Below are 25,678 nucleotides of genomic sequence, written 5' to 3'. Positions count from 1 at the left end.
AAGTATCCTAAAAGAAGTCTTGACTGTAAATCTCTCAAAGTGAAATAACCTAGAAACAGATGTTGTAAGCGACAGTACCAAAGGTGTTTTTTTACACCTACCAGTAATGTTTTGCTTATAACTTTACCTTGTGTACGCACATGTACTGTGCATGCTGGAAAATGATCATATGTCACTTGGTTGTTCTCGTCCTCTGATCCTCTACAGTTGTGATTTGTGCAACACTTTAAGTTGTGAACGAGCTTCCTAACGAGCTGTTTCACTCAGATGAGTTATCAAGAAAATAAACATTTCTGAAATTGTCACTCGTTCTCCTCGAACTCCAGGTTCGGTTGATGGCAGCCGATGGGAGATCAACATATGAAGATGTGTATACTCTGCCGGTCGGCATCCGCACTGTTAACGTTACCAGCACCCAGTTCCTCATCAACAACAAGCCCTTCTATTTCCATGGAGTCAATAAACACGAGGACGCTGATGTGAGTACCACTAGAGGGAAGCAAAAGCTTTACCAAAAGACAAAGCAGCATACCTGTTCTAACATTTAACCTAGCCAGTTCCTTCAGACAACCTCTTACATATAGACATTTACAGGACAAAATGTGCTGGATCCAGTTCAGTAAATTAATCCTCATCTTCCGTTCACCTCGTGCATCAGATTCGAGGTAAAGGCTTGGACTGGCCCCTGATCGTCAAGGACTTTAACCTGCTGAAGTGGTTGGGGGCCAACTCGTTCCGCACCAGTCACTACCCCTATGCCGAGGAGATCCTGCAGATGTGTGATCGCCACGGCATCGTAGTGATAGATGAGTGTCCGGGAGTGGGCATCAAAGACATGTGAGTGTCTCTGTGGGCTTTGGTTGTGTTTGACAGTTCAGAGCAGCATAAACATCTTACTTTGAAAACCTCCTTTCTGCTGTTAAATTAGACAGGGTGATGGTTCATACATAATGTGTTGCTCTAAGTGAGAACAGTCGAGAGATGCTGCCGACTCACAGACTTGACACACCCACACACAAAACAATCTCCATATAAATTTAATCCAGTTACAGCTAATTAAAACAGGTTGCTTCAGTTTGATTTGATCAAAAACAGGCCAGTGTTTTCAGTCTGTCAGTTAAATGTCTGTAGGTACAGATCGAAATCACAACAACCACCAGATGATGTGACATGAGATTTGGTTTGTTTGTTTCCTCAGATTTGTCCTTCAGATTAAAGCTTTCACTTTTTAATATCTCAACATTTACTCGACAGAGTAGTGAAGTTTGGTACACACATTCATGTCCCCATCAAAATGAACTCTGATCACTTCGATGATCCCATCACAGGTCAAAGTCAGTTTGTCCAAAACTTTGGTTTTTGACCAAATACCTCCAAAACTAATGACATAATTACCCTCAGCTGTACTTTTGTTTAGTGCTAATTAAAGACAAGGTTCTCACGGGCCCTTGAAATCCTTTAAAATTGGGGATTTGAGAAAAAAAACAAGTAGACAAAAATTTACACTGGGCATTAAAAGTGCTTGAATTTATATATCTTGTGCAAAAATATAAATTGATGTTAGTAAACAGGCTGCATGCTGATGTCTGCATGTGTCTCCCGCTCTTCCACTTGTAAATAAGTCTCTGTCTCTGTTGCTCAACTTACACAACATATTGATTTGCTGTGCTGTTGGAGAACGCAGAGAACACCGTCTGCTGTAACTGATCACTGTAACAGCACAGCCGAGAAGTGTTCACACATTCAAGCCTCTTTCGCTCTTTAATTGTTGTCTGTGAGCTTCTGCACAGTCTGCTGGTTCTCAGTATAAAAATTATTAGTTTTAACATGTTTGGTTGTTGAATTTGAGGGAATTAGGCCTGGAAAGTCCTTGAAAAGTCCTTGAACTTGACACTTAAGAAGGCATGTGAACCCTGTTAGAAACTGTTAGCATGCTACCAAACTGAACTAAGATAAGTCATCATGATGGACACAACATCTGCTAAACGTCAACATGTTAGCATGCTGACGTTAGCATTTAGCTCAAAGTCCTGCTGTACCTGAGTACAGCCTCTCAGAGCTGCCAGCAGGACAGTAGCCTCATAGTCTTGGTATTTACTTGTGTTGAGGGTTTGTGTTAGGAGATCTCTTTACAGCCGGCGTGGACAGGAGGAATCATTACATTCTCAACATACATGTGTGCATGTGAATATCATTTGAAACAGACTCGTGTGAACCTGTCCTTCAAGATATGAGATAAATACAAAACATTCCTACTCAGAGGCATGAGACAACTTGTTGTTTTAATCTGTCACTGATCAGCAGAACAGCTGTCAGATGTCTCCACTGTTCTTACTTACAGATGTTGATGTGTGTGTAACCTGGCATGATGATGAATCATGGTATGGTATGGAGTGATGGTATGTTTGTCTGTGTCTTTTGTACTTAGTCGAAGTTTTGGAAACGCCTCCCTCAGCCATCACCTGGATGTCATGGATGAGCTTGTGCGTCGGGACAAGAACCATCCGTCTGTGGTCATGTGGTCCGTCGCTAATGAGCCCGCTGCAGAGATGCCCCCTGCTGAATTTTATTTCAAGTGAGTACTGAGCACTGCACTGAATGCATCCACCCATTAAACCGTTCACACTCAAAGTGACTGTTGGGGGTTTTTTTTATCTTATTTGATAGTTGACAGACAAAGAACTGGGCCACCAGGACGATCCTGAAACCTGTAAAGAAAATGTAAAGCATTTAACTGTCTGTGTGTGTCAGTAGCAGAGGTTCTGGTTTGTTTGTCAGTCGCAGCCTATCCCTTTTCCCTGATGGCTGGAATGCAGTAAGAGTAGTCATGAAGCCGTCCTGAACATCAACAGCTGGAGCTCAGTTATGGCCTGAGGCCTCAGGGAGACAAACGGGGCGAACAAACAGTGGACCTGCCAAACCGCCGCACTCATTCAGAGAGGCGGTGAGGTGTGAATGAAGAACAAAGCACAGTTTCTTTGGATTACATGAATATAACAGGACAGTTTGAATCAACTGTTAGCGGTGCCATCGTTGTGATTATTCATCATGTCGATGTAACGCACCTGAACACCTCACATGCCACGTTCACTGTTCAGTCACCTTTGTTTTTCTTACAGGACCTTGATAAAACACACTAAAGCTCTGGACCCGACCCGGCCCGTCACTTACATCACTGACAGTAACTACGCTCGGGACAAAGGGGTGAGTTTTTACACCACTCATCACACAGTATCCACAGTAACCAACCTGCAAACCTGCACAGGACATCGGCTCTCATGTTTATTATTTGGAATATTTGTAGTAATTATTTTTATTGATGCAAGTGTGTGACTTTTTATTTGCAGTGGGAGTGTAAAAAGTTTTTGTTCTTTAGTAAGAGTAACAACAGCGACTGGAAATCTTGTTTTCACAAACTTATTAACTTGCTGCGGTGATGTAGTCGTGCACTTCAGGGCGTGTCAGTACCCCGTGACATCACTGTGGGGTCTGGTTACAGGTGTAACGTAGTAAACATAGTGTGAGATACTAACAGTTTACATTTTACGGTCAGATATTGAATCCTTTCACATTTTTTATCATTAATGAGAAAATATCAATGCTTGATAACAGTCATTTTAATCCTGCTCATTTGGTCTGAATTGTGCATCAACATTTTAAAGCGCTTGAAAAATTGGTTTAGAGTCTTAACGTTGAATATTCATGACTAAATAAATAAATATTCAAGTTCAACTTTGGAGAAAACATGCTTTGTCACTATTACATAATTGAACTCAAATAATCTGCTTGATCTGGACTGTGTGGGTGTGGCGTGATCAGATTTGACTGATTGTGCATGAACAGACAGAGCCACGTCTGTCATCAGATTCTGATTCAAAATGCTAAATCCTGATTGGTGCCCAGTAGTAAGTGATGTGACCGTTAGCCCCGCCCACGTCAAGTAAAATATCCAATCACTCACTGGAAGGTGATGCAGAAACATGTTTTTAAGCACTGATGAGGAATCAGACACATTATACTGAAATGTTATAAATGCTGTAAACAATATTGCTGAGTAAGACTAGTCATGTGCCTCTCAGTGCTGCAGGTCAGCTCATGACACGTGACTGAATACATGAACATAACGGCCTCTAGTGAATCAGATTAAGTGCCAGATGAACAATAAGGGATTAAAAGTGGAGTTGTGGAGGTATCTGTCAGTTTTATCTGTTCAAATTCCGAAGCTGTGCTGTGTTGTGTCCTGTTGCTGTGAGGAAAAAGCTTTCAGGGCGATGTTTGTAGCTCAAAGCCACTGATTAGTTTGGAAAGGTTTGTAATTTGGCAGAGTGAATACAGCACCTCTCAATTCACTGTTCAATCTCTGACGGACAGACTGACAACACATAGTTCCTCATATTTGCAAAAGTGTAAAAGGCAAAGACACAATGTCACATGAATAATGCTACATATTTTTTCTTAATAGCTAATGACCACTAGTTGAAAATTCCCTGTGTGCACATGAATGAATAAATGAATCTGTGAGAAGTTGATGTTATTGTCACTCACAGCCTTTATTTGTAAATTTGATCCAACTGTGATTAACAACATGAAAGTCACGGATGTGTTGGAGAGTATCTCTACAAGTCACGTATCGTCTTACGTCTTGTCCTCAGGCTCCTTATGTGGATGTGGTCTGTGTAAACAGTTACTTCTCCTGGTACCATGATCCGGGACACTTAGAGGTCATCCCCATCCAGCTCAACACTCAGTTTGAGAACTGGTACGGAAAGTACCAGAAACCCATCATCCAGAGCGAATATGGAGCAGATGCAGTGTCGGGGCTTCACAATGTGAGGATTAACAAACATACACACAGTATTTATATTTACTTTTTGTTTGCTCATGAGGCAGCTTGCTTCTCACTTCCCAGGATCCACCCATGATGTTCAGTGAGGAGTATCAGAAGATAGTCCTGCAGAACTACCACGACGTGTTCGACCAGAAGAGGAAGCAGTACGTTGTCGGTGAACTCATCTGGAACTTTGCTGACTTCATGACTGCACAAGGTACGACAGAGACATATCACAACGACCTGTAGAGCCTCAACTGTCAACTCTCCCAGTTTATACAGAAAAAACACACCCTGCACTGAACAGCTGATCCTGAGAGGGACACACTGACAGGGGGGGGCGGGTTCTCACTGTCATATCATTAACCTGCTTATTGTGTGGACATTGCTGTGTAGGAATCATGTAGCTTACGAATCATGCTCCATGTAAACATCATAACATGATCCACACCTGCACCAGGAACTCTTCAATATCGAGAAAAATATGATGAACAATACTAAAATACACTGCACAGAATATTACAGATAATCAGCAGGTTATATTTTCTTATTGCAGAACTATTCAGCTGTAAAACATCAAAGTACTTTAACTTATTGTAATGCAGGCTGTCAATGTGCACGGTAAGCTGTATAATAAAGGAAAAGTGATTTAGAGTTAAAATAATAATTGGATGATAAAACCTGGTCAGGACATCTGTAAGTGAAACTTCATACTGATGACACCTGCAGCTCAACACAAAACTGAGACTGGGAGTCGGAACAAACCTGAGCTCAGAACCATACAGGAATATTAATAACCTGGTTAACTGGTTAATAAGTAACCTGGTTTCTTGTATATTATAATTATTGATGATTATTGAACATATAAAATAACTAATTGTCAGAAGTTGAATAAAGTTATATTTAAAATATTATTATAATAGAAATATGTCTCGTGTGTGCAGGGATCACCCGTGTGGTGGGGAACAAGAAGGGTGTTTTCAGCAGGCAAAGGCAGCCCAAAGCAGCAGCCTTCCTCCTGAAGGAGAGGTACTGGAGACTGGCCAACGAGACGGGCAGACTCCCGCCATGGACCAAGTACCCCTGCTCGCTCTGACACTCGCCGCTGTTGCGGCACCCGGTCCAGGACGGCCTCAGCGTCATGTGAGCACTTTGCCTTGTGGGAAAATGCTGGTAAAATTCAGTCAGTTTCACATCCAGTGTTGAAAACTTCCTTAGAAACCATTTCAGTGTGTGTGCACCACAGGTCAAACCACCATGAAACACAACTTAGCCATGCTATTCCTGTGGTCTGCACTCATCAACCACCACCACCACTACATTCATGTTTTTAACAGCAATCTGGAAACATATAAAATGTTTTTGTTGCTGATTTAAAAAGAGCTTCATCATTTGCAAAATTCACAATTTCTAATAAAAATTGTGATATGGTTTCCTGAGGACACACCCGAGTTTAGACTGAGGGGGAGTTCATTTAGTTGTTACAGGATATTCTGGCACAGATATGAGGTGGTGTGTTGTAAACTGCTGTCATAAAAAGGTCAGGTCACAAACCAATCAAGGCCTTCTGCATCAAAGATTAGCTCTGACCTTTTCTCCAGGCAGATCACATGAGCTCACCTGGCAGACAAAGGACATAACTTTACAAAGACACTGCAGGAAAGAAGGTCCCACACTAGCTCCTCTCCTGCTTCCTCTAAGGAAACAGTAACGATCAGGAGTTTGACAAAACACCGGTGCTGGAAGTCAAATCTGGGCTTTGTACCAACAGTCTGATCTGACTGCGTGTTTTTAGGATTCTTCAAAAACTTTATACATGTAATGTTAATGTGGATCACAATGCTGAATCTAATCATAAAAGTGCTTTATTTTTATATATATATGAAAATCAACTGAAGAAAAATCAATTTTGATATGAATCAAGTATTAAAGAGAAAACAGTGAACAGCTCCGTTGATGCAAACAGAGGGATTGAGGGATTTTATCATTTTCAACATTACTGTCAGAGCAGTTCTGTAGCGCACGCTGACGTACACGTTACTGTCTTCATGCTGTCTCTCCAAACCGCTGTGACGGGATGTTTCCGCTCTCAGACCTTTGGGTGCCGCTGTTTAAACCAGAGGTTGAAGTGACGTGTTGATTGTTGACGGTGGCGTGACTCTAATCTTTTCACTGTCACTATCTGCTTGGGCTTTTGGCCTCATTACACGATTGACCTTTGTGTTACAGCTGGGCAAATACTGAATATTCAAATTCCACTTTTGTTTTCTTTTCAAACAGAATATTAACTTACAAGACATTTAATGAAGTTCTTTCATTTGTCATCATGTGAGAAGCAATAAAAAGCCTTTTCGGGCACTTTTTTTTTTCCTCTCGTTGCAAAGCTTTGTTTGGATTTGTTCCAGCTGTTATTGCTGTTTACACAATAATTGTGTTTCATAACTTAATTCATGTGTCATTAAACACGCCATTCTTTTAAACATTAAAACCAATCCAATAAACTGAATCAGGATCAGCGCTGATCCACATTTAATACTTTTTTTTTTTGGTCACACTGACATCAAGGTTTAGTTGTTTTAGCTACTGGTGGGAAACTGTATGTTTTTAATATCAAGTTCAATAACATTTTATTGCTTCTGCATCCAGTATTGACTTCGATGATTGAATCTGAATCCTTTACATTGTTCTTTGCTAAAAAAAATAAAAAAATAAAAAGATAAAATACCTGATAACAAATTGTTAGAATGATTTTGACCCATGAAGTTCAGGTTACTCGTCGTGGGCAGAGCTACTCGGTCTGAGAAGAATTTCTGTGGCTCTGCAGGAGTTTTCAAACTGAACCTGGATCTCAAACATAAAGGATAAGTTCACAGTTTTTCACGTCTGTCTCGGAACAATGGTCCGGTGCCCATATGAACATGGAAACAGGTTTTTCTTGCTGTAAAGTTCATAGTGGCCAGTCAGTGATCCTGTCACATTATCCACTGAGAGACTTGGGCACGAAACCTAAAGTTCTAGTTCTGTTAAAGAATGACGTCCAAAGTTTATCTGAAGATAAAAATTAATCTTCAGCTGACTGAGTCGAACCAAGTGGATCATTCACGATTAATGTTTTCACTGTTTGTGTTTCAGCAGATAGTTTCCTTTCTGAACTGTGAGGGACAGTTACACAAATAGAGATTTAGTATTAAAAAGACTTAGTTTATATTAGACAGCTGAAGCCTCGTTTTCATTGAAGATCAACTCTGGGATACGTTAATGCTTAGAGAGAACAGCCAGTATGAGCAGGAGTGATGATGGTAAACTAAACCTGTTTCAGTGTTCATACAGGCATCTGACTATAGGCGTCATAGTAACAACAGTATCCCTCCTTCAGTTTAGTCATTCAAATAAGAAGATGACGTGTCGTTTCAGAGGGAATGTTTTAATGGTAGATAATTTCCACATGACAATGACACAATTAAAAATGTACTCATGTCAACCTTTTCCACAGTTTTCCCTTAAGATAAGATGGATTTAAACAGATTACTTTTTTCGTACCCTCCTACCATTCCTGTAACACTTTTTTCCATGTAAGAAAATACAGCATTTTAAAACATATTTGGCAATACAGAAGCAAACCCGGTAAGTTTTCCTCCACAAAGAAATTTAATAAACATTTTATGCTGACACATGGATTCCTAGCCCTCCAACCCCTCAACGTTTTTGTTTTTATTTTTTTAAACTAAAGTAACCCAGAATGTTAACAGTCTATACAGCTAAAGGGCATAATTAATGATGAAAAAAGAACATTACAATCGTGTAGTTTAACAGAGTGTAATTTAGCTAACAAACATGTCCTAGCTAGACGAAATAAAGATCAAAATTATATAGTGGACTTGAAGGAAAAAAGGAACGGCCATTGATTTGACAGGGCATTTTGTCTGGCAATTTCTGAGTAGATTCTTGCACTGACATTGGATATTAAATCTTTGGGAATTAACCAATTTCTCAATTACATTTTAAGGAAGGCAAGCAGAAGTGCCCGTTACAGTTACCATTCTTCGTTTTACAAGGCTATTACTGTTGCTCGTCTTTGGCTCAAGGCCTAGTGATCAAACAGAAGGCACTTTTGTTGGCGTTGGTGATGCAACTAACATGGCAGTTATACCTCAGGGCCTAAATGAATTTTCATGAGAATGCAGTATCGATCCTTTTTGACCTTTTTTATGACATTAAATCATCACACAACATGGTGATCCTTTTACCAGCAAAAGATTCCAAACATTTAACATCCAAATTCCTAACTCCTTTCTTCAAAGTAACCGGACACAACTAGTGTAATAGGCTTGCATACGACTGGAACCATTAACGTAATCATAGGCTACCTAATGTACCCTTGTCAGTTCTATGGTCAATACTCACAGGACCCATAGTTGTGGCCAAAAAAAACAAACTATCAAGTAATGTCAGTTCGACTTCTCTACATAAAAAACTTTGACTTGTGCAAGTGAATCCATAGGAGACTTGTCTTATGTGTGAGTGCACAGGCTTTCCCAGAAAAACGACAAAGACAAAACAGTGTTGTGGTTGTGGAGTCAGGTTCTGAGTTTAGATGAAAAACGACCTGATGTAAACCTGACCAGGCAATACTGTGTGAGGAAGATCTTAAAGATGACTTTGCCAAGACATGATGGAAACATTTAAAATCATTATGTGGACTACAATGCAGCTTGTTTAGGGACTGTACTGGTTTTTGCACGTTTTTCGCCACTTTACTACCAATCGCGTCAACTTAGCATGAACAACTGAAAACCAATTTCCAAAGCAAATCATATGAGTTTGAATGAGTTTCTCTTCCAGGCAGCAACTGGTTCACATTATTTTCTGCATGGCATCAAAATCCAAGTTCCAAAGATTTGATATTTGCTTAAAGGGGAACTGCACTGATTTTACACATCAAGTCAATTACATGCGTTAAAAAGCAAAGTTGTATAAAGCCGAGAGGGAGCTGGACAAATCTGAAATGTTTGAAAATGAAACTAATCTGGGAGTGTGAGAGGGAGTGATTTGTAATTGGCTTTCTAATTGTTTTTTTTACTCAAGCCGGGAGAAGAAGTGTTGACCTGACAAACGCTATAAATAATCCTCAGTGTAAGAGATGGAAATGTGCGGTCTCTTAACGCTTGCGTCATCCCGCGGTCGAATGAATGGAAAGCGCTGTCCGTAGGAAAAAGTATTTCACAAATAACACACATTCTGCTTTGGAAGATGGTCAACAGTGATGTCAAACAGCCCGTATATATGAGACGTAGTAACTGGGTCACAACGTGTAAGAACAGAAACAATTTCGCTTTGACAATATCCCAGACAAAAAAAAAAAAGTATCACCTCAATTTCCACCTGATGACTTCATGTTTGACAAGAAGCTCGTCACTGAAATGACTGTCGCTGTCATCGCGACGTTAAACTCCACCCTATAAAACAGCCGTCTACTTAAACACGAAGGGGCGTGGAGACTAGTGGTGATGGAAACTATTAACAAGCTGGTTTAACACCACAGATGAATCACATTATACAGTTATTACTACGACTGTTAGATAGATCCTCGACAGTGTGTGTAAGATTGTCCGATGGCCAACATATACTTAAAGCCAGGAGATAGTGTACCATGCATCTGACAGGTAGGATACTTTAATCAGTGGATTCTGGATGGAAGAGAGACGATGGTCCTACTCCGTCACTCAAGTGACAATATTGTAGATTTCTAGCAAAGCCAGTACGAGCTGCGTTTGCTTCCCCCCCCATTCTGTGATCCATCTCTGTACAGACCTCACTGTGTTAGATCAACCACTTCATGAAAAGCGTCTGTGTGACCTGGATGTCATTTCTACTGGAGCAAAAAAAAAAAAAAAACCCTCCAAACTCCACATATGGCTTAACATACTGTTTTGTTTTCTTACAGAATCTTCACCCTCGTTGCTCTTCTGCCGCTCGTGTCAACAAAGTAAAACATTTTCCAAAGTTTTGTTCACGTCCTGCAAATGAACCGTAACTCAGCTTGGCAAGATCACCGTTACCGTTCACTTGTATACAGGCCTGGACAGTGAACAAACGCCAGATGAACATTAAAGAAAGTGAAACAGAAAGATTAGAGATGCTTCTGCCACCAGGCCACTCTACTGTTGAGCAGACAATCACAGTGTAGCAGCCTTTCGCTACCTCATGAGACTCTGTTAGGGAGGGAGAAACACTTCACTGGTATCTGAATTTACAAAACTGTGGTCAGAAAAATAAAGCCTTGGACCTGTGACATTAAAATGAGCAAAACTGGTGTTAACATGACATCCCCCCCCCACCCACCCCCAAACAAAACATTAAAAAAAAGAAAGAAAGAAAAAAAAAAAGGTAGTTCACCTTAACACTCCTTTAGGCACATAAGTCTTTATGGATCCCACTTGTGTGGTGGTCAGGAATGCTTTTCACACTATAACCAAACCAAAAACAGGGTGAGGGTACCTTTATGCAAACTTGGTGAAAAGAACCTATAGTTCTGTTTAAAAGACTCGTGTCGGTGGCTTCAGATGAGACGGTTACCACTTACAACAAAGAAATCCACACGACTCTGAACCGCATGCCTGACCAGGATTACAGGACAGAAGATGTCCCGAGCACATCTTCAGACTCATCCACCTCCACCGTGACCTCCATCGCTTTTTATTCCAGATTTAACTGATGTTTTCTCCTGTTTTGTCGGTTGTTTTTTTTTTTCTTCTTCTTCTTCTTTTTTATTTTTTAACCTAAAAAGGTTTGTGTCAACACTAACTCACAATCTAGCCTGGAATATTGCTCAGCAGCTATTTACAGAATTGCAAAACAAACAACCTGACTGATCTACACACAACATCTCACATTGTCCCATGTTTATTTTTAGTGGTCCTCTTCAGAAACAAAGCTACGACAAAGTGTAAACATGAAAAAGAAAAAAAACTATTCTGTATAAATGTTAATCGTTTTGTCCCCCAACCCTGCCATTGAACCTTGTCTGCAAACTGTACGATAACCTTAATGAGTGTTTTTCTAATTTTTCCCATTATTCGGCTCCATGTTTTTAGTGCAGATGTGCTGTGCAGTAATAGGACCTTTCTAACCATTTCAAGTAAACCCCTTTGAATGTCCCGTTTTTCTTCCATTCTGCGATCCTTTGTTCAAAAGAGAGCTGTCCTCCATCGTTCTGTACTGTGGCCCTCTGCCTCTGCTTGGGTTGTTGTGTTTCAGCTATCACACACACGCGCACGCACACACACGCGCACTCACACACATGCGCTCACACACGCACATCCGATCACGCACATCCGATCACACACATGCGCTCACACACGCACACACACACAGCCAGCCCCCTCCTTAAGTGAGTACAATGTTAAACAAGGTAAAAGAAATTAAAAGAAAATCATCTTTCACTTACAAATCCTTCCATGTTTGCAATCAACATTGAGATGTCAGGCCCAACATTTAAGTTAAATTTCTTCATTTTTTTTGAACACACAGCAGAATAAACATTGTTTGGAAGCAAGGTCTCCTGGTGGCAAGTCAAAAGTTCAGAGGTCACATTTCTTTTCTTTTTTTGTGTGTTGTTTGTTTGTCGTTCTTTTCTTGCCGTTCTCGACAGCTTAGTCCTGCTTGGCCTGGAGCTGCTGCTTCCAGGCCTCATTCAAGTAAACCAGTCGCTTGTAGTTGAGAATAAAGAGAATGAAGTTCAGCGCATATGTGGTGATGCAGATGATGCAGAAGTCCTTTAGGACAAAGTAGAGGATGTAGCCCAGGTAGAGCGAACCCATCACCGACAAGATGGATGTCGTCATGAGAATAAGGGCGGCCATTGCACTGACAGTCATTCCTACAGCGAGAAACACAAACTAAGGCTTAGGCAAGTCACCATAAAAAAAAAAAAAAAAAAGACACAACCTTGCAACACACAACCTGATGAGTCTGCTCTGTCACAGAGCTTTCGGCCTCAGACAGTTCTCTATTTATATGATCGGGCTCCTCGTGATGACATTCAGCTCAGACACTGAATAGACTGGTCAGACTATTCTGTTGTCACATGAGGTGCAGTCAGTTCTAAGGCTGACTTTCCTCACTGCTTGTGCTTGTGATATTTCAACAGTAACAATCATTGCTAAACAACAGATCAGGTTTCTCTTTTGCTACCAAAATGTATTCATTCATGTGCCTCATCCCCCCTCTCTGCCTTTACAGTATGAACCTTGATATGAGTCTGGGAGAAACTAATGTGTCCGTTATTCCAGAGCCGTTCTGTACCTGAGGTGAAACACCCAGCTCAACAGTTTCAGATCCTCCTCCACGTGCTTCAGCCTCGTACACTAGGGACCCTAAAGGGATGAATCAACTGCACATCTAAGAGTGGTGACGTTCATAGTGCTCACCATGTTTTACTCATGTTCATTTTGATTATTATTGATAGAAAAAGAAATCCTGACACACCTACAACACTGTGAGCTCCAGAGGTGGACAGTAACTACTGTAAGTACATCTAGTCTGAGATAACTTGTACTTTACTTGAGTGATTTGATTCTACTTATACACTATAAACTTATACCCCACTACATTTTAGAGGCAAATAAAATGCCTCTTGGAGACTTTTTACTCCACTATATTTATTTCACTTTAGTCACTTGTTAATTTGCAAATTCAATTAAAACAAAACATAATCCACAAGTAATTTATGGTGTATTATTACAGATTAAACTACCCAGCATCATATAAAGTAGTAAACACTAATCCCATCTTTACCAGCTGCAACATTACAAGTGATACATACATTAATACGTCAATAATTATAATCCAATAATATATATTATTCTTATTATTTTGGTACTTGGCACTAATATTTTGTGCTCATATTTTACTCAAAACTTTTAACAGTATTTCTACTCAGTGGTACAGTGTATAGAGTACTTGTGATAAAGGTGATAAATGTGTCCATTGTAACAGATGTTTCCTGTAACTATATATATATATATATATATATCTGAGTGTATTAGACCATTGTGGATAATGGTGCAAATCAGTAAGGACACATTGTATTTATATTTCTATTGTATTCACCGGTGTTTCGTTTAAACCTTAGTGTCTGGTTATACTGTACAGGAGCAGCATACAATGTCTTGGGGAAAGGTTCAACTTTAAGGTAAAAGTTATGCGGAAGAGAAATTTGGGTCAAAAGTAAAATCTTTTGTCAGCAAACTGTAAAAAGGCATTGATCAGAACTCAGAGCCTTAGTTATGCAGATTTTGGAGTCACGCCTACTCACAAATATTGGACGGTCCAAGGCTGTGAGAATAATCCAAGCTCTGAAACCGAGTGGCGTTGACTTTAATATGGAAATCTTGACCCGCTGAAGCTGTTTGGTTTAACTGGGCTGCTATTGTGTTAGTCAAATGAGTGGTAACTACTGTGGCTAAAAGAACCTCTTGTTCTGTGCTAGCGCCAGGTGGCCAGGCAAGCCTACAGACCACTCCACAGGCAAACATGTCAAACCAGCAAGACTGAGTCAGCAGCACCATCACTGTAAAGAGGGGAGGGGCGACTGTGAATGTAACCAAAGGGGGGAGGAACCTTCAAGTTACAGCACATCACACATAAGGAGAAATATTAATCATGACTCTTAACTGTCGGTGCCAAAATTAGACTGAGACACATACAGTATTATTAATAGTCAAACGTGAAAGAATGAAGCTACAGTAAACACTTCACTAATATGTCATCGCTGCAGAAGTCTGATCAGAAATTCATTAGAATTAGGTCCAAAAAACCCAAAATGTTGATTGTACCTCAGTAGGATGAGCTTCACAAAGAATCAGCCTCTCACCTAACTATATAATTATATTTATACATGGCTTAATGTGATGCCAGTGTCATGTGAGTCAGGTTTTGTCAAATATAGCCATGACAGTGGAAGGCCAAGTATTCTGTCAGCGCTAGATACTGGTGCGATAGCTTTGGAGATCTGTCATCGGAATTTGGAAAACTAACAGATTAGTCAGAGTGAAATGGCATCTTACCTAGTAGGAGCTGAAAGGCATAAAAGACAATCCCATAGACACTGTTGGGTTGGTTCAGTGCACTGTCATTTCCAAAAATTGAGCCCAAGAGTCCAAATCCTTGACCCCACCTAATCAACAGATGGAGAAAAAAAAAAGAGCAAAGAAGAAAGCAGTTACAACTAAAACTGCAGCAAACTAAAAAGACTGGATCATAGTTGAGTGTTAGCAAAACCCAGTGAGTCAGACTATATGACTCAAAAAGAAATAAAATAATAATAAACAAAACACTAGACGGCAACCAGATCCAGGTCAAGTGATAAAATACTTCCCTGAGATACTTATACCAATTTTTGTTTTGCAGGGACCTGAAATACCAGCTGAGTGAGGTTTGCATAGATAGCCAAATGATTATTTACACACAAATACTTTAGTGTTCAACTGTTGAACTAGACCTGCAAGGAATTACTACTTTGCCTAAAAATGTCAAAAAACAATGAAAACAGTTTCTCAGAATCCAAAGTGACGTCTTCATGTGTCTTGTTTTGTCCGACCCACAGATACTGACTTTACAATGACATAAAACAATGAGAAGCAGCAAGTCACACTGGAGGAGCTGCAACAAGAGAACATTTGGCAATGTTGCTATATATTGAAATAGTCGATGATGAATAATCTGTTGATCAATTGACGAATTGATTAAGTCAGTGAACATTCTGATTGATGGATTGACCGGTCACTAAAATATCATTATATGTGCCAAACTTAACCCATCTGGACAGTTTGCCTAGGAGCAAATAAATACTACAAAACAGAAAGCACTTCTTTACCATTACTTTGACTGCAGCGGACAGTCACATTACATGACTTGAGTATTAACACCATAACCCCTTGAATCTCTTATTTCAGAACTCTTTAAGTGCCGTCTCAAGTGGGTGACATTTAATTTGTCCGTGTTTGAGAGGCACCACCACTGGTTAACACCAGGTTTAGTATTTTCTCTAGTCTCCACCTGTAAATACCATCCCCCTGTTCTCCAATAGCTTTAAACCTACAAAACACATAAGGTCTCATGTTACAGTTTGTGCCCAGAGTAAAAGTGAAGCTGTTGTCCAGCTGTGAAGCTGTTTGTCTTAAATTTGATGAGATTCTATTCATGGCAAATTTCAACATCATGTTTTTATGTGCTGATAGATTTCTTTCAAAGAGAACCACAACAGCCAGCAGACTACAAGACATGCATTCATTTTGCTTAATCAAGAATAGTATTTCACTCTGTCACTCAGAATGGCAACATATTCAACACGCCCACTAAACATATTGCTCTTTCGTCTAAGACAACATGTCTAAAATAGTGAATGTGAAGAGTGAGAGGACGTCCAATTAAGCAATGAGCAAGTTCCAGAGTTCCACCACAGAGGACAATTTGAAAATACCTGAACACACACTGTTAATACAGGTGTACCAATATTTATACACCAATTATTGCTTGTTATATTCTTTTTCTTATTATGTTTTAGTGAGCAATGGAATTAATTCGGTACCAATTCGTAAAGATTTTCATGTAAGGCCATGCAGCAGGAGTGTGAAGAGGTCGGTTCAATAACTCAAACCTTTGTTTTATTTCTTGTCAATTACCACAACAGCATGTCCCACTGTGCCTCAGAGAAACTGTCTTAACAACCAGAGTCAACTTCTAAATCGCATTCAATAACACATTTGGGAAAAATATTAAATTAGGAAGGATACAAGTTTTAAAGCCTCCATGCAAGTATATTACGATTTTAAAGTGGTAAAAAATAAATAAATACCATGTCACGGTATCTCTTAGCGTGCGACATGTTTATCAATTTCATTTAATTTAACACTTTGTGTGACCTTATTCTCCTTGAGTAAATGAAATGATGATTTCAAGCTTCCCATTCATTTCAGTACAGCAGACATTCCGGCTAGTGTCTCAAGGCTTTATCTCAAACAGGAAGTATTTGAGAAGACACACACAAAACAAGCAGTTTACTATACAGAACCTATTCAATAAAAGTGCATTACCAAACATAGGACATTCACTTTATCTATGGCTCTTGATGGTAATACAGATTAGACTGCCTGAAACCCAACTGCTATGATTCTTCATTTAGAGCAAGAAAATGATCACATTCAGTCCCTGAAACACAAAAATGCTCACAACTGATGGTTTACAGCCTATTTTAGGTGACAATGGCAAGACTGTCCCTAACACTCAGACAACTCAGTCACTCATTTAACAAATAAGTAATACGTCCCAGACAGATTACATTCCAGGTATTCTGTCAGTATGTGTTCAATGCCAGTACAGACTCTGACTGATTAATTAATAGTTGCATGCCCACAGTAAAGCTGTCATGGCAAATTCAACTAATTAGTTTTATCCAAGTTCTGTGATCTTAAGAATGTAAAGGGATGTTATTTTAAATGACTGGGGCAGGTTGCACAAAATACCTTACGTTTTCTACTTAAGTAGAGCACTTAAGGTTTAATTTCTCTTTAGCTGTGAGAGTTACTTCAGGGTGTTGCACAGAATCTCTTAAGCGGGTTCCCTTAAGTTATGGCATTTGCAGCAGTGAAAGATATTTTACAGCTGTAAAATTCTACTGCATTGTTTAGGATGTTTCCTGGTCGCACAACATCATCATCGTCATCTTCTTCCTGGGATGTGTTCATGTTCTTCATTCATCTCCATAAACTCAGCTATGTTGCAGTTAACATAGAGTCAGTGGTACCTTTTGTTTTTTTCCTTACTGTGGTCGCTAAGGTCTTTTGTGCAACGGTTTAACTGACTTTAAGTGATTCCTTAAGTATAAGACTAAGATAAGGAGAAAAGCTTAAATACTTAAGTGAACATTTTAAGGAAACTTTAAGGAGAAGACCTAAGGTGTTTTGTGCAACTGCACCCTAAAGTTTAAGACTAAGGCAAGGAGAAAAGCTTAAATATGTAAGTTAATATTTTAAAGGTTTCCTTAAAATATTCACTTACATATTTAAGAAGACTTTTGTGCAACTGCTTTTATTTTAAGTAAACCTTAACTCAGGCTTCACTTAAGGAGTTTTAGGCAACCAGCCCCTGGTTGCTTGCAAACTCATCTTGCTAGTGAAGCAACTCTGGCTATTTGCCCATCAGAAATAAATCAAAACTCTAGCAGCAGCAGCTATATCTGAGGCGCTGGGACTACTTATCTAACTGGTAACAATGTGTGATGGTGAGCAGAACTGAGACTTTCAGGTAGCCAACAATGTTCCAGTTCCCTCCACTGACCTCTGGAGCAGCTACAGTATGTGCACTGTCCCTTTAGGTAGCCAGGGTGTAGGATTTAACCCCTTGGACTGACTTCCTAGCTGCCAAGTGACATTAGCACGACAGCTAATGACAGCAGTGTGACAGCGACCGCGAGCGCTAGCTTGCAGGTTAAAAAGTTAGGCTACCCAAAACTATCAACATAAACCAGATAACCTCCAGAAACCCCGGTGTTGGTCGGCGGAATGAATGGCTTCATACAACACCAACACACACACACACACACAACATCGTTAGTCTGAGCAAGCTATCGTTAACTTTGTGCTTGAGTTGGTGTTACAGATGTTTTATCTTTACATACACAAACAGCAGCCGTGCGACCAGTTAACATTAGCAATCAGCAATTCATCAATTCATAATTTAACGATGCTGACGGCTCACTGCTCTTAGCTAACTGGCTAAGAAGTATAAAATGGGTTTCGTTAGCTAACGGTTAGCAAAGTTAGCTTCGTCGAGCTAACTAGATAGCAGATGATGTGCCTATTAAATGATAAGCTAACAGTTAACTTATTTCAGACAGGCTACTTCACTAACATTCAGCTCGCAGCACGCCAGCAGTTACGGTTTACAGTTAGCGTTAACTGCAGCGGGCAGATGTTAGCTGGGTGCATTTGACAGTTTGAACCGCGCAGCCCTTCCCAGATTGCCACAATAGCAGCCAGCTTCATTGAGCGCCACTGTAGGCGCTCTTTGCTGAATTCAAATTACCTTGAGCTGAACACTTTTGAACAGCTGATGGAGCTGCTGACGTCGCACATAGCCGTGTAACTCGGATCCCGAGCCTTTTCCCTCTCGACGTGAAAAGCATATAGAGACAACAGTATGCCTAACAGGCAAACAAGAAGCCTAGCTATTCTTTCCCACCGAGGGGTGGACACTCTCAGGACGGGCGCCGCCATCACTCTCTGGCCTAGCTGGAGACACGCATACATACGCAGCCAGTTCGCCTGTGAGACAGAGCAGCGACGTGGAAAAGCGTCAGGACGTGCCTCACCGTGAGGGGCGGGGCCGCTGAGCTGAGGAGCAACAGTACGGAACATCTACACTGAGCAGGGCTCTGCGGAAACATCATATAACTGATTAAATAATGCACATTTTACTGGTCATACACAGGTTTCTAACAACACACTGTGATTATTATTCTTACTCATATACTGGGTGTAATCTCTATATTTTTGTTTTTTAGTTATTTTTATTTTTTTGCACAATTTAAAATACACAGAAAATGACAGGAAACAAATAGCATACAGTGCAGGGAGAGGAAAAAGCCCAATGGGCTTATTTAAATCCTCCACCTAAGTAATGTTGAAATATCACAAAATTATAAAAGTACAAAATGTACATACACGAAAATAACGCGACTACATAAAAAAGATTAGAAACGAATAGATTTAAAATATATATAATAAAATTAAAAGCAATAATGGAGTGTACATACAACATGCCACTGAGAGTTGCTATGTGCAACATAAACCATCACCATATAAAGATCCAAGGAAGTAACTTCCTTTATATTTCCATAGACCCACAACAGTCACTGACTGTCTTTAACTTTAAACTACAAAATAATGACACATTTTACAGCAAATCTATTTGTTTGACATGCTGTTTAATTTATCATAAACTGCATATACACAATACTTGTCCAAGTATTCATAAAACAAGAAAAACAGAAAAGAAAGGGGGAACATGGCGCATGGACATGAGAGGACAAATACATATAAAAAGTGAAATTACCTGGAACAACTTTCTTTAATAACAAACACAAAATATTCATTAAACCATGTCCATATTTTCCTTTTCCTGGATCTGAGCTAAGCGCGGTGCAGCCATGGTCACGTGACTACATGTATATAAACACAAGGTGACATCATGTGTTTACTCTCTCCGAGACTCGTCTGGTAAAAACTACTGTACTCCGTGTCCAAATGGCGACAGACCTGGAAAGATTTGTCTCTTTCGAGGAGGCGCATTACGATCAATACGACTATTACAACCTGCATGAATACTCGTGCCATGCCGGAGGCAAAGGGAGATCCAAGAGAGAAATCGAGCTGAACACAAACCGCCATTCCCCCGCGGGACACGAGAGAAAAATAGCGGAGAAATTTCACAACAGCGAAATGAAACGCAGAAGAACTAAGAGCTCGTCGTCTTGATGGCTTTCCTCGAGGTTTACAGGTAATGTTGTCTCTTTGTAGCCTGAAAGCCCTCTGTTTATTAAACCCTAGGTCCCTGTGATAAAAAAAATAAATAAATAAACTACCTGCTTCTTGCATATTTGCATAAACGAGATCCGGTATATTAGTCCAGCAGATAACTCCCAGAAATGTGAGGTGAACAATGTGTGCTTTTATCGCAGAAGCAAACATTTCCCGTTTAACATGTTTTTATGCCACCTATTGTTTGTATCATGATAAAAACAGACCATGCTCCATTTTTTTTTTTTTTTTGCAAAGCCTGAATAACTGCTGATATTTTCGATGCATTAAAATTGGATTAGGTGTCGCCATAATTCATGCCAGCATGGTATATATAAAAAAAATGAAAATGATTAGTCAACCTACAGACAACAGCAAACTAATCAACGATAATTTGCATATTTTATTGATTGTTTCAGTCATTTTTAATCCAGCTGCCCCAGCTTTTCAAATGTGACCGTGTCCTGTTTTCCCTGTTGTGCATTGTAAATGGAAGATCTTTGGCTTTTGGACTGTTGTTCAGACAAAACAAGCAGGTGGAATATGTCAACATGTGTTAACATGTGTCAACATAAAGCAAATGATTACTTGAGGATAAAATCTTTTGATAATGAAAATAACCTTTAGCTGCAGGATGTGTTTTGTGATGACCATTTATTTATGATTTCTCCACAGATCTGGACACAAGTTGGATTTCTGCCTTTCCTGTCCCGTCCCAGTGAACGGAGCGCTCTGACAGCGGGAACAAGCCCAGTAATAAGTCACGAGACGGCTCCTCATTCCATACTCTACCCTGCAACAAGACCTGCTACTCTCATGTTACAGCTGTGCAACAATAGTTTGTGTTGAGTTATATAGGTCAGTGGTGTGTGCTTGATAAACATATATAAATATATATGTATGTGGATGGATATGGTCATTTCTGTTCTGTGGGTACAGAAGATATTGTATTTTAATTCAATAAAAGTGGTGTTAACTAAACCATCTTGAATTGTTTAATTTCTGTTGCTCACGGATGAATGAAAACTATTTCTAGTTGATTTAATACAGCTGGTTTCAAAAATGCTCAAGGACATGGACTGTAGCCTAGAAAGAGATTTTACTGGTATTTGTAAAATTGTATAATCTTTTTTTTTTTTTGAAAGTTACATAAATGAATGATGAAAATGTGAAGTGTACTTCAGCTGAACCAGAGGCTCGCCAGTGTTTGGATTTGATCAGTTGTACTATTAACTGAACCTCAGGTGACTTTACCAGCTTTTATTTTGAAGGGGGGACTCCCCAACCGGAAATGATATTACTTATTTCGTTTTCTTCACACACGTTTTAGCATCAGCTAGCCTACCATTATCAAATTGACAAATTTGTTCGTAGTTTATATTGTTCCTCCCGGCAGGATGCAGATATGCAGCGTATGCAGCGAAACGACACCAAAATACAGATGTCCAGTCTGCAAAATAAGATAGTAAGTAACTCTAGCAGTTTGTCGACAAGCTAGCTAACGAACATCCGATTAGCTTAAGAGTCGTTTGGCTAGTTGTTTAGGCTGCTAGACAAAAGTTAAAAACAGTCACTTGAGACCATAAGCAAATATTATGGAATACAATTTTCTTTTGTTCTGGTTAGTAGATGAGTAAGTTTGCAGGACTTAGTTTAATAACATTACCAAATGTAGCAGCCTATCCACCACAAAGTACAAGTACCTTGCAGTGCACTGAGCTACGTTTGTAAACATGGCACTGATTACTAGAAATTGAAAACATGGATGTCTGTAATTAAATGTTAATATAAATACAAGCATATTTACGGACCATGTCACTGTCTTCAGGTAATCCTCTAGTCCTCAATTTTAGTTGCACGTGAAAACAATTTTGGACATCAGCACCACATGTGACGGCAACCCGTGCGGGTCAAAACGGTTTGCGATTTGATGTTGTAGGCCATTTATCCAATACCACTTTTCAACCAGACTCCCTTGTATAAAGGATTTATTAATGGGTATAACTAGTCTATTAATCAGCTTGTTAAGACTTTATAAATGAACCACTGTCAGCATCATTATGGTCAGAAAGTTTCATCTGGCAGATCACATGATCATATCACATGACCAGATTCATGACATGCTCTCAGCAGCTGTCCTCATTATAATCACAGCTGTTGATCAGATATTAACATGGAGATTCTTTCTGCTGGTTGGTCTCTTCTTTAGGACTTTAACATCCAGGTAGAACACAGGTGGTAACTAGGCCTACTCGATTATGAAAAAATAATAATCACGATTATTTTGGTCAATATTGAAATCACGATTATGTAACACGATTATTTCAAATGGCTTTGGGAACGTGTTGCATTTATTAAGAAGACACCTTTTTTTGCCATCTAGATTCGTGGTGTTCCCTTGCGTTGCAGCCACTACCATGTAACAAATCTTGCACGTAGCATGTTTCTGCTCGTCGTCGGATTCCTCGAAGCCAAACTGTTCCCAGGCAACGGAGTTGGTTTTGCCTTTTTTGCTCACCAAACGCTGCTGTAGCTGCCCTCCTTCTGCCATCTTTACTCGCGCTGAGTTTTTCAATTCCAGCGGATGATATGCACACGACCTGCCTCCCTCTGGCTCAGAGAGTTTGTGGCTTCCGGAGGGGCGGATGTGCGCGTGCGCGTGTCATTCAGAACGCAAGGCAAAATAATCGTTTTTTCTCGATTGTACTATTTTGGTGATCGTTGGGAATCGAAATCGAAATTCAATTAATTGCACAGCCCTAGTGGTAACCTTCCTTTACCGTGTGAACTGCTCACCCATTCTTTTTCCCGCTGTTCACATCTCTGTGATTCTCCCTCCATCACCTTCATGTTTATTCTTCTCATTTTTACAACCTTTTATTTATCAGTTACAAACATTTATAAACACGCAATGAGTAGTAAGCATTAACTTGATCTTGCCAAATAGTGAGCCTGCATCAATGAATGAAAACTCTTATAACTTCACTGTTCATAATTGTTTATTTATGATTTATAAAGTGTTCACAACCAATTTAATAACCTGATTATAAACCATTTATAAATCCTTTATAAGAGTCAGTCTTACTAATTTATTATGACTTTTAATTTGGGGTACATCTGTTTGATAACTTAAACATGAAACCCCCTATGTAAAATATAACATGTACAGATATTTATATTTTTTTTAATTATTAATCTAAGTGTTTTTCCTCCTGCAGTTGTTCACTTGGCTGTTACAAGCTGCATAAAGGTAACTCAGTTTGATGTCAGTATTGTTGTGATGTTTGGCTGTGGACATACTGGAAATATTAAACTTCTCATCATTCATCTGATTCCTTCTCTCTATAGACACTTGCCTCCCTGTTGAACAGACTGCACCCTCTGTTCCTGAAGTGAAGGAGGCCGTCAGCACCGGTATGCTGCTGTTTCTCTGTGTAGTGTGTCCTTGTCAGCCAGCCAGAGCACAGGTTATCAATGTGATAATGTAATGGATGGGTGTTGTTGGTTACAATGACACAGTTATGAGTGCAACAAAAACATACACAAAGTCAAATTCCTGTTAACACAATCAAGTGGGTTTAGTGTTAAAAGTAAATCAAAAGCCTCAAGATTAAAATAAATATCCTTGAGTGCTTATCATTTTATGCTGTTTTGAATTTCAGGGAGATTTACCATGTGTTCATTAAGGCATCATTAATGTGAATTTTAAACAATTACTGTAAATACAAAAGATAATTAATAGGGCTGCACGATATGCAAAACAACCGTGCTTATTCTGGCTGATATTGCTATTTCAGTTGACCAATTTTTGTTGGTCTTGTACAAAACAAACATCTTCCTTTACGTCTGCAGAGTATGATCTGTAGGCCGCGGCGTCTGTAGGGCCACAACACTGATGGTGCTGACAGTGCAAAACAATGTGACACATTTTACTTTTAATCAAAAAAGTTACAGCTCCTGTGATTTGGATATTGCACTTTGCCGTATAGCAGTCGATTATATTTGGAGTAATTGTGCAGCTCTGATAATAAGCAATACACGTCTGTGGTAATCTGTAATACTTATATCCAACTGCTCGCCACAAATCTGGGCGAGTGGGTTCGTCAAGCTGAACTTGAAGTGGTAAAAATGTTACTTAAAGTTTCAAAAACTGTGTTTACTGTCCCTTCAGCAGGTTAAATCATAGCAAAGAAAGTGATTGAAAGTGTGTAAAAAAATCACCTTTTTCTTTTGTCTTTGCAGAGCCGTGGAGTGTTGAGGATCTCCTGCATGAAGAAGACATTATTGACAAAGTGCCTGTGCAGAGGCTCCAGCTGTTAGGTATTAATCTAACATGACTTTTCATCTGCTCTTCACCATTCAGCTTTACTCGACAGTATTGGCAGCATCATCACACGTCAAATGTCCCCTTCAGCTGACGTTCATGAACACACAAAGTTTTCTAAAATGTCAGATGGGTTTATTTCATGTTTTCCTGTTGCCTCTACAGGTCAGTCCAAAGAGCTGAGAGATCTTCTTTGCAACCGTCATCTGAGACAGTTGCTGCGCTCCATTGACTGCGCCGACAGCAAAGACGACGCGATGAAGGCCGCGATGCAGGAGCCTCTGTTTGTCGAGTTTTCAGATCAGTGTTTGAAAATTGTAGAAAATGAAGCAAAATCATTAACATCTAACGAAGCTGATGATTTGTAAAATCGTGCCTGGATTAGTTTTTTTTTTTATTCCACCACACCTGTGCCATATTGTTTTCTGGTTGTCCATCCGTTCATCCCATTCTTGTGGCCTTGTTTCTCAGCAAACCCTTCAGGGAGTTTCTTCAAATTTGGCGCAAATATTCACTTGGACTCGAGGACAAACTGATTTGATTTTGGTGGTCAAAGGTCAAAGGTCAAGGTGACCTCACAAAACACTTTTTAGCCATAACTCAAGACCTCACACAGCAATTATGACAAAACTTGACACAAATGGTTCATACTTTATGACCCTGGATAAACAGGGATGTAACCTGGAACTAGTCTGTGTGGTGGAGGGATACAACCAAAGGAGGTTTTTCAGATCATTTTTTGATACATTTGGAGGGGGAAATTAATTTTTTTTATATAAAATGTCTTAGAATAGGCCGCACTGTGTCATGTGTGTTGTGTGGCTGCTTTAATTTCTTGCCACAGTATGTACAGTATATAGTGTTTAAATAAATGTTTAAACTTTTAAAAACATCAGTTCCTGAGTCAACACTAAATGATTTACTGTGACATGAACGCCTGATCACACG

At 39.6% G+C, this 25,678-nt stretch overlaps 3 protein-coding genes and 1 pseudogene across 5 annotated transcripts in view; 3 read left to right on the top strand and 1 right to left on the bottom strand.

The window, feature by feature from the left end:
• The window catches only part of gusb (glucuronidase, beta), an 11,087-nt gene extending 3,726 nt beyond the window's left edge, over positions 1 to 7,361 (top strand). Inside the window, exons 6-12 of the mRNA XM_023418207.2 lie at positions 327 to 479; positions 659 to 837; positions 2,429 to 2,575; positions 3,120 to 3,204; positions 4,653 to 4,829; positions 4,910 to 5,045; positions 5,773 to 7,361. Of these exons, the coding sequence (XP_023273975.1) occupies positions 327 to 479; positions 659 to 837; positions 2,429 to 2,575; positions 3,120 to 3,204; positions 4,653 to 4,829; positions 4,910 to 5,045; positions 5,773 to 5,924 (1,029 nt within the window). The 3' untranslated portion in view covers positions 5,925 to 7,361. The remainder of the gene's footprint in view (positions 1 to 326; positions 480 to 658; positions 838 to 2,428; positions 2,576 to 3,119; positions 3,205 to 4,652; positions 4,830 to 4,909; positions 5,046 to 5,772) is intronic.
• A 4,354-nt stretch (positions 7,362 to 11,715) lies between these two features.
• vkorc1l1 (vitamin K epoxide reductase complex, subunit 1L1) lies at positions 11,716 to 19,176 on the bottom strand. The gene is made up of 3 exons (XM_023418206.2): positions 18,914 to 19,176; positions 14,896 to 15,005; positions 11,716 to 12,707 (listed from the first exon to the last, which is right to left on the bottom strand). The coding sequence occupies exons 1-3, from the start codon at positions 19,135 to 19,137 to the stop codon at positions 12,481 to 12,483; spliced, it is 561 nt and encodes a 186-aa protein (XP_023273974.1). The 5' UTR covers positions 19,138 to 19,176; the 3' UTR covers positions 11,716 to 12,480.
• Positions 19,177 to 20,073: 897 nt separating this feature from the next.
• LOC147818448 (nuclear protein 1 pseudogene) lies at positions 20,074 to 21,387 on the top strand (annotated as a pseudogene). Its single transcript, XR_015437966.1, has 2 exons — positions 20,074 to 20,386; positions 21,082 to 21,387. The product of XR_015437966.1 is annotated as a nuclear protein 1 pseudogene (transcript).
• Positions 21,388 to 21,702: 315 nt separating this feature from the next.
• Positions 21,703 to 25,625, top strand: znhit3 (zinc finger, HIT-type containing 3). Of its 2 annotated transcripts, none has more exons than XM_023418189.2 (5): positions 21,703 to 21,871; positions 23,625 to 23,656; positions 23,755 to 23,820; positions 24,649 to 24,726; positions 24,896 to 25,625. In XM_023418189.2, the coding sequence occupies exons 1-5, from the start codon at positions 21,804 to 21,806 to the stop codon at positions 25,096 to 25,098; spliced, it is 447 nt and encodes a 148-aa protein (XP_023273957.1). In that variant the 5' UTR covers positions 21,703 to 21,803; the 3' UTR covers positions 25,099 to 25,625. The 2 variants fall into 2 exon arrangements, with proteins under 2 accessions (XP_023273957.1, XP_023273956.1); XM_023418188.2 differs by lacking the exon at positions 21,703 to 21,871 and adding an exon at positions 21,941 to 22,630.
• The last annotated feature ends 53 nt before the right edge of the window (positions 25,626 to 25,678 follow it).

This window comes from Seriola lalandi, unplaced genomic scaffold, assembly GCF_002814215.2.
Source record: "Seriola lalandi dorsalis isolate HSWRI2012SDOR001 ecotype SW California unplaced genomic scaffold, Sedor1 jcf7180002054581, whole genome shotgun sequence".
Classification (NCBI taxonomy): domain Eukaryota; kingdom Metazoa; phylum Chordata; class Actinopteri; order Carangiformes; family Carangidae; genus Seriola; species Seriola lalandi.
Note: the sequence above shows the minus strand (reverse complement) of the source record. Positions and strands in the feature narration are given on the sequence as shown.